The sequence below is a fragment of the Phaseolus vulgaris genome, chromosome 8, assembly GCF_051622355.1.
Source record: "Phaseolus vulgaris cultivar YP4 chromosome 8, ASM5162235v1, whole genome shotgun sequence".
Lineage (NCBI taxonomy): Eukaryota > Viridiplantae > Streptophyta > Magnoliopsida > Fabales > Fabaceae > Phaseolus > Phaseolus vulgaris.
The window spans coordinates 15,568,416-15,577,948 of NC_143505.1; the positions used below are offsets into that span (position 1 = coordinate 15,568,416).

A 9,533-nucleotide genomic window follows, 5' to 3' on the forward strand; every position below is an offset into this window, starting at 1 on the left:
AAAGTGAACTCAAGCATATGAAAAAATAGATACTGCATATGAAAACAATTTAGTCAAATGCATGAATTCTATTTTGAAGGGATCATGATCCTTACTCATTTATGCTTTTGTTAAGACAACATTTGAAAGAAAAAATTCATATGTTGAGTAAGGGACCAAGACATCGTGTATGTTATGAGCAAATCATCATTATCCTAAAGATATTTCTACTTTACTAATAAAAAATGAGCAACAAACTACCCATGTGTCATATATATAGATATAATCGAGACAATTCAAAAAATTAATGTTCAGGAGATAACCACTCGCCATCTCCGACGTCGCCATTTCCGACGTCGACCTATGTTATTCACAGTCAAATTAAATGAATAGTGGTGTGATTGCGAGGAGTTTCAAGCTCTTTGCCTACCTTGTCCTCATGTCATCCATGTTTGTTCCTATTGTCATTTGCAATGGCGTTTGTCAATCCAATTTAAGGCTCCACAACATTTACTTCCAATCTCATCTAGTGCATAATGAGAATTATTGATTAGCTTATATTGGACTGAATTTCATTCATAACCCTCACATGAGACATAAAGAATTAAAAGACCAAAAACTACAAGTATCCATATTGAAATGAATTAATATATTCACAATAAATAAAAAAATATTTTTACTAATAAAATAAAAGTCATAATAGAATAATTATCTCTATCAATAAGAAAATGTCATCATTTATATGATGAATTTATAAAAATGAGAAATGTAATACTATTGTACGCAATTTTATTATTACATATACAAAATATAAAAGTTGTAAATGTGTTTATCATACATTTCTATTGAATTTGTGTTGTAATGAGTGAAAATGATATTCCATTATTGTAATTAATAAAAAAAATTTTAAATTTTAATTAGAAAAACATACCCTTTACTATATTATACTGGATTGTAACGAGCTTGAAGACCAAAACCCTTTAAACACTTATATTTATATTTATATATATATATATTATTTTTTATTTTTTTTTATTTTTTGATATTTTATACATTTCATAAAAATTTGCTATTTAGCATGTGATTAAACTCATTTATGTGATGACCAATAAGTAATATAGTATTCTAAAAAATAATTATAATTGGTGTATTATTTAAAATCTAAATTCCATTCTCATAATTAAAATCTACAACTTTTTAGTGTGCACTATAAGTTTTTAATTCGTACTTCATCATGCCTTCTTGCAAACAAAATGATACCAACAAAAGGACTTATCTTAAAAAAAAGTTATATCCATTTTCATAATAAATGAACAAAATTGCATCAGGGTTAAAAACCCATGTCCTTCACCCTTTGCATGTTGGACCATTTAAAAAAAAAAGAATTTAACTATAAATAGATTTTAAAAATAGAAATAAAATGGTAAGAGGTTATTGAAGAGCCGTTATTTTGAAAAACACAGTAACGCTTACGCTGGCAAATTCCCTGTAAGACGTAAGCACACACCACTATTTTATTTTTTTTGGTTTTAACAAATGCTACTATTGTTCTGTGTGCATCCTTTTCTTCTGTCATCTTTATTTATTGATCTGCAGGAACAACATTTTGCACAGATAAATGCTATGTACCATAAAATGTTTCACTTCCATCATAATTCCTAACTGTTATATCTAATCAGAAACACCTATAATAATGTTATTACTTTCAAGATAAATCTATTAATTAAATATTTTTGATTTTTTTTCTCTTGAAAAATCACAAATTATAATATGGGTAATTTAGAAAACTAGTACAAAGTTTTTGTGTTTCTATTTCATGATCTACACAGTTCTTTCTTTTTATTTGCAAAAAATGCATAAAAGAAAAGATCATAATCAAACTTATTTAATGTAGTAAAATTTATAATTAGGATGGAAAAAAAGCTTAAATTGAGTATATTAGTCAGAGAATTGAAAAGTAAAAGTGTAATTAGAAGTGGGGTTAAGTGCATGGGTGAAGTTATCATGTGATGTGTGTCCCTTATCATTCGCGTGCCCTCTGGTTTCTTTCTCGCATATTAGGCGCTGAAACTGACGTACCCTCTCTCGCTCTCTCTGTCACACTGTGGGGTCACTCTCCATGTCTTGTCTTATCACGCTTTTCTTCTCTCTCTCTCTCTCTGGTCCATTTTACTACACTTCTCTGTCTTTACTCCTCCAACCCTCCAACACACCACTACACAACACAACACCACCCCCCAACCTCTCTCTCTGCACTTCGGTTTCCACTTTCTCTCTGCTTTAAGAACCCACCACTGCTTCAATTTCTGCCGTTGTTTCATGGACCAGACCTCATAGCTTATCTCTCATTAGTCACTCACACCGACCCCTAGTGAGCACCTCCTCTTCATCTTTTTTGCTTTTAACCATCTGGGCTGCTTCATTTTTTACTTCAAGTGCTGTAGGAACCATCTGGGGTGCTATGCTACCTAGTATGAAAAAGTTCTTTTTTTTTTTGCAAAAGTTTTTAGCTTGTGTTTTTATGTTGTGGTGACTAGCTGGATTCTGGAGTTTTCTTTTAAAGGGTTGTTTTTGGTAAATTTTTTGGTGTTGTTTGTAAAGGTTTTGTTGGTTTGCTATGTTCTTTGCACTGTGTATGCATGGTTGAGGATTTGGTTTATGTGAATTAGTATCCAGTGAGAAAGTGCAGTGAAGGTCCTTTCGGCTTTTGCCTCTGTGTCTTGGTGTGCTATGATGTTAAGTCAATATCGTGTTACATGTTTTGGCTTATGTGCCCTTACTTTTGGTGCTGCTTCAGATTGTTTCGTGTGGAGTTCCTGAATTTTTATCTGCTCGTTGATTTTTTAGCTTTCTGTTTTAATTATCATATAAGTTTTATAGTCTTATGTCTTTGTGTCTGCCTTCAATTGATGTTCTGAACGCTCTTTGGATCTCCCTTTTGGTCTGTTAATGAGCTTACTTTAGTGCAATGTGTATATCAGACGCTTGTGTGTTTGGATAATTAGCTAAAGCTGCAACTGAAGAATTGGGATATAATCACTAACTACACTTGAAATTTCTTTTATTTTTTTGGGGGAAGGAAGTGGTTAAGCTACTAGTGCAGTTTTTTTCTCATTCATTGTTCTTGATTGTATGTTTAGAAGAGCACATGGAACTAATTCACGGAGAATGGCTTTAAAGATTCACTAACTGTAGTTCTTAATGAATAGTATTGTTGCTGATAGTACTTACTTAGGCTGAGAAAAAAAAATGTTGTTTTGAAGTTGAAGGTATTGATCCTTGAGCATTTCTGCCCCTATCACATGATCTCTTACAAAATATGTTGTATGCATTGTTTGTTTCTGTTAGATGCTTCATTGCATATTAGTTTCCGTTCTTTATTTCTGACATGTATTTGGCATGGTCACGTGAACTCTTTTTTTGAACATTTTTCTTGCTGCAATACAGTAACAAGTGAGAGAGAAAATGATGCAGACTCTTGTTGGTTTGTTTCTTGTCTTTTGGTAGATTGTATTTTTAAAAAACTATAACTTTTTGGTTTTTATAAATGGCTTGATCTTTTTTTTTTATCTCTGTCTGATCTTAACTGAATATCATTGTATAAGCTAGTCTCCAACCTACTGTTATTATAAGCTCAATTTTTGCAGATAGTTTGGTATAGTATTGTATGTATATCTTAAGAATGATATGAATGCATTGGTAATAATAAGAATTCAGCATAGTCTGATTACTTTTGCTCATCTGTGCACATGTGATTGGAAATTGTAAAAATTGTACCCTTTGCCCCTACAACCTTGTTCTTAACTGGAACTCTGATGAATTGATGGCACATGTTGTCATGAATTTTGTAGAGACATCATGAAGATTTCAAGTTCCAAGCAACTGGCTGTGGGATTTGCACTTGGAAATGAAGGATAGACAACGTTGGAGAGCTGAAGAGGATGCTTTACTACGTGCATATGTCAAGCAGTATGGTCCTAGAGAATGGAATCTTGTGTCTCAGCGCATGAACACACCTCTGAATAGGGATGCCAAGTCATGCTTAGAAAGGTGGAAGAACTACCTGAAGCCTGGCATTAAGAAAGGATCTCTTACAGAGGAAGAGCAGCGTCTTGTGATCAACCTTCAAGCAACACACGGAAACAAGTGGAAGAAAATAGCAGCACAAGTTCCAGGTCGCACTGCCAAGAGGTTAGGAAAGTGGTGGGAAGTGTTCAAAGAGAAGCAGCAAAGAGAAACTAAGGGGAATAACTGCACCATTGACCCAATTAACGATAGCAAGTACGAGCATATACTTGAGAGTTTTGCTGAGAAACTAGTGAAAGAAAGGCCTTCACCATCATTTGTTATGGCTACTTCTAATAGTTCTTTTATGCACACTGATCAACCTGCGCCTGCACAGGCCTTGCTTCCATCTTGGCTTTCAAATTCCAATGGCACTGCACCTGTGAGGCCACCCTCCCCTTCTGTGACCCTCAGTCTCTCTCCCTCCACAGTGGCTGCGCCTCCGCTGTGGATGCAACCTGTGAGAGGACCAGACAATGCTGCTCCTCTTGTTTTGGGGAATGTGGCTCCTCATGGAGCTGTTCTAGCATTTGGTGAAAACATGGTCATGTCTGAGCTGGTGGAGTGCTGCAAAGAGTTGGAAGAAGTGCATCATGCTTTGGCAGCACACAAGAAGGAGGCGGCGTGGCGGTTAAGCCGGGTGGAGCTGCAGTTGGAGTCGGAGAAGGCCGGGCGAAGAAGGGAGAAGATGGAGGAAGTTGAAGCAAAGATGAAAGCTCTGAGGGAGGAGCAAACAGCTGCATTGGATAGAATTGAAGCAGAATACAGGGAGCAGTTAGCAGGGTTGAGAAGAGATGCAGAAAGCAAGGAGCAGAAGTTGGCTGAACAATGGGCTGCAAAACACATGCGTCTCACCAAATTTCTAGAACAGGTAGGATACAGATCAAGGCTCACTGAACCAAATGGAAGATAGAGTGCCATCATTCACATTTGGGAAAATTCTAGTTTACTCTTACTATTATTATTTATGTCTTCAATTTATATGAACTTTATAGTCATAGTAGTTTTGTTTCAGTCATTATTCTAAAATTTGTTGTTACATATGCCTATTAATATCCCTATCTTTTCATACAACTTGAGAACTTACACTAGCTATTGATGCACTTTATGAATATTGACTTTGTTATCATTCCATTTTGCCTGAATAATGTTACAAGAATAGGTTTCAATTTGGCATGCAAAAGAGGATTATTGCCAAGAAACCATTTATTTTTCATGTGCTCAATGTAAGGCAGAGGAAGAAGAGAGAAAGAAAGAGTTTGAGCATATGTAGGAGGTAGTGACAAGCATGAGGGTTAGGATCTTGTACAAGAGATCTCATAGGTTTCTTCTCTTTAAGTTCTTAGAATATGATTCAATAAATTACTCTGTTTATTTATTTATCTTGTATTTGTTACAGAAAATTCGTGGTTTTTACTAATACACTAAACATAGATCTAATGGTTTTTTAGTTTACAATGGTTTGAACTTGGGATTTTATGTAAACTTGTTTTTTATGTAATTATTAAAATCCATTAATAAAATTTCAAAGAAAATAAATAAATAGTTTTTGAGACACCTTTTACATAGGCCAGCAATTAAATGTAATTTTTAATTTAAATGTGTTAAATTATATCAGAGATAATTATTTTACAAAACAACTCGATACTTGTAAAAAGTTGAGTTTTCGCCTATATAACAATGTAATTTTATTAATTATATAAAATACATACATTTTGGATTTGAATCATCTTAGATAGTATTTAAAAACAAATAAAATCATTGATGATGGCTCAAAACTATTTATGGAAAAGAAACTTTGAAGAAGGAAATATTCTACAAAGTTAGAAAAACAAGTAGATAAACAGTGTTTTGAAAGATTGAAGAACAAGAAATACAAATACAAGAAAAACAAGCAAGAAATGTAAATGTAAAAACATATAAAGATCAATGTAAATTAAAAAAAAAAAAAAGAGTCAAGAAATGTAGATGCAAACACAAATAAAAATCAAAAGATGTAAATGCGATTTTTATTTTCTGATCTAGTGTAGTTGAGAAATTTTGTTCCCAAGAAGTACACTGTGCCATTTAATTTTATAATTAAAAATAATATAAATAATAAAATAAAAATTTAATATAATTTATTATTATTAATAATTATTGATATAAAAATTAGAAAAAAACAAAAAAACAAAAAAAAAATATTGCATTATAATTATTCATGATAAAACTTTAAAATGAATATTAAAAACATTAAAAATAATGTATTAGAAAGTTTAAAATTTTATAAATTTAAAGTAATAGTTATTAAAAATTAAATTATGTTAATACGACTTAATTTTTTTATAATAATAATAAAATAAATAATATAGTTGATAAAAATATATTTTAAATATTGAAAAATTATATTTAAAAAATAAATTAAATTTATAATTAATAAATATTTAATTGTCATAAAAGAGTTATTTAACCTAACAAAGTTATTATACATGCATTGAAGTATAATAGATTCAACTAATAATATGAAAACTAATTTGAATTAAAAGTATGTGAAATAATATTTAATGATCAAACATTTAAATATAGAGATTTAAATTTTTATTTAAAAGCATCATAATTTTTTTTGGAATATATTCTAAGCTTAGTGTATATTTCAATTATGGTATTCAAAGGAAACTACGACTTGTAACTAATTATTTGTTATATATGGACATTATATAATATTTATCATACATAATTAGACCATCATTTGTGACTTTAGGTTGATGGTAATACAACTTTTTGAATTGTGCGTCAAGAGAAAAATTTAAATTAGTGAATACTTCTTCCTTCATATTAAAAAGATGCAATCATATGACATTCAAAATAATTTAGGAGAAACACATTGAAAGTGAACACCTTCCTCATTTTTTATGATTTCATCATTTGCAAACACAACTTCGAGATAAGAATTAAAATATTTCTTAAAGTATGTGATGCAAAGTTGCTCATACAATAGAAGGGTGAATTTCTTTAGTTAAGGACAAGGGTGAATTTGACACAATTATTTTAATGTTTGAAATGCTTCAATTTATAGATGTAGAATTACTGAATGACAAATAACCTTGATATGTATGTCTTTTTAAAGTAACAATTTAGATAAGACTTAGCATAATGGACACACAAAATTCAACCGACACTAAACAAAACATAATCCACAGTGTGTGATTCCTAACTTTTACATAGATTCTTAATGAAGGTGTTTAAAAAAGAAAGAGCTTGAATCAATGTGCAATTATTCATTGTTATATAGCATTGCATTCATCATTGTTGAAGCAATGTGGGATGCTACTTTAAAATGTGATAAGAAATGTTCATGCCACACAAACCTAATAAAATAATATGAACTTACATTTTTAATATCATGAACATATTTAATAAAAAATAAAAAAAAGATTATTTTTAAAGTTGTGATTTTAAAGTATCATATAAATAATAATTAATATTTTTAAAATAGTATTAAAAGTTATGTTAATATAGTTAAAGATGTAAGATTTTTTAGTATTTAAAAAGTTAATTTTAATCTTAAAATGCGTGTATAATATAAAAATTGTATTTTTTTACATAATACAGATTAAAATTAATAATAATTAATTTGTAATTATAGTTTGCATGAAAGACCTAAATTAAAATTTTATAGATAATATTTTATGAATAATATACATGGAAGATAATTACTTTAAAACAACAACAATTAATTATGTGATGTTGATGCGAGTAATGTTGAGACATTTTTTTGGTGTGATAGTAAAAACAATTCTTGGATGACTTTATTTGTTTTCTAATGTCCATTTTTGGTTTTTATCTATATTTATATGGACTAACCTTTTGAAGTTATTTTAAATTATGGGTTTGGACACACAATTGGTCTAGTGCAAGTTTGATAACAATCTTTATGTTTGAGTTCTTCGAACAATTCTTTATGTACCTTAGATATTTATTCCAAGGTGTACATGTCAAAATTGTAGTTTCATTGCAAACAATCTTGCTAGTCGAACCTCTATTGAAATGTCTATCTCCTCCATCAAAAATCTTGTACTCCTTTTGTCAAAGGTAAGAACTCTATGATCAAATGTTTGATTTGGAAACAAATTATGACATTGAAGAGTTGAATTCTAATTTTGATCTAGATAATGTAGAGGGATTTGGAGTTAGGAGTGAGACAAAGTTATTCAAACCTAGATTAATGTGTCAAAACTTCAAACAAATACTTACGATGGAGTTTTTATCATTGTAATAGTTTAAAGATTTCATTCTAGAATATTTTGTTATAAATGTAAAAGAAGCTGAGTTCATAAAAAATTACAAAGTTAGAGCATGGTTCATATGCGAGAAGGTTATTCATTTGAAATGTTTGTTATAAGATTAAAAAAATCATACTTTTGTTTTGAAAACTTACTTTCCAATCACACTTGTCCAATGGTGTTTTAGAAATGGTATACAACAACAAAGTAGACAAGAAAAGGTTCCTAATGACATATTCAATTTAAATGAAAGGATAAAATTAACAAAGATAATTGAGGATGTAAGGAAGATATTTTCAGTTGGTATTATGAAAGGTATATGCATAACTGACCAAAAGATTACATTGACAATGGTAGAGGGGGATGCTACTAAACAATACTTTCAAGTATGTAGTTACAGTGTGAAGTTTGAGGAGAATGAATAACCAAAATACTTGTAAAATTCAACTAGTAAGAGCAGAGCTCACTTTGAAACCAAGATTCATTCAAGGTTGTAGACCATTCTTTTCCATTTATGAATGTAACCTAAAAAAATGGTGGCAAAAGTTTAATTGTAATTGGTAAGGATGCAAAATGACTAGTATTTCCCAATAACAGTGGCAATAATGGAGATTAGAACCAAAGAAAGTTGGAACTAGTTTCTTTAAAACATATTGGAAGACATTGGTGGGATTCAAACATATATGTGGACCTTTGTGCCTAATCAACAAAAGTAATATACTACACTTATATGTTATGTGTGCATGCCTTTCAACACATGATGTTAGATACTAAAATATGTTTTTCACCACCTCTATAGCAACTTAAAAAAAATAGAGGAGGCACAATTCTAAGAGACTTAACAATATGATCTTCAAAGGTTACTTATGCTCAACTTTTAAGGAAAAGATGAAACAAATCAAAGATGTGAGTCATGCTACTTATAAGGGATTGAACAATAAATAAGCTAAAACATGGTCCAAGAATAAGTTTAATACCCATTTTAAATGTAATGTAATAATGAATAACATGTTCAAGTCATTGAATGACATAATTTTGTTCTGCTAAAGATAAGTTTTTAATCACCATGTTAGAATAGATTTGTACATACATAATGAAAAGGCACAACAATGAAGGAAAAACTAAATAAGTACAAATACCTAAATTGACTAATGACTATTTTACGAAAAATATACCGTGTTAGAAGTAATAATTTGCCCCTAAGGATGAGTATCGAACCCACAAGAA

General features: G+C 30.3%; 1 protein-coding gene across 2 annotated transcripts; it reads left to right on the forward strand.

Annotated features, from left to right (window-relative positions):
- The first annotated feature begins 2,041 nt into the window (after window positions 1–2,041).
- Window positions 2,042–5,176, forward strand: LOC137825571 (transcription factor AS1). 2 transcript variants are annotated; one of them, XM_068631265.2, is made up of 2 exons: window positions 2,042–2,350; window positions 3,831–5,176. In XM_068631265.2, exon 2 carries the CDS (start codon window positions 3,887–3,889, stop codon window positions 4,955–4,957), a length of 1,071 nt encoding a protein of 356 aa, XP_068487366.1. In that variant the 5' UTR covers window positions 2,042–2,350; window positions 3,831–3,886; the 3' UTR covers window positions 4,958–5,176. The 2 variants fall into 2 exon arrangements, with proteins under 2 accessions (XP_068487366.1, XP_068487367.1); XM_068631266.2 differs by having other exon boundaries at window positions 2,135–2,450.
- The last annotated feature ends 4,357 nt before the right edge of the window (window positions 5,177–9,533 follow it).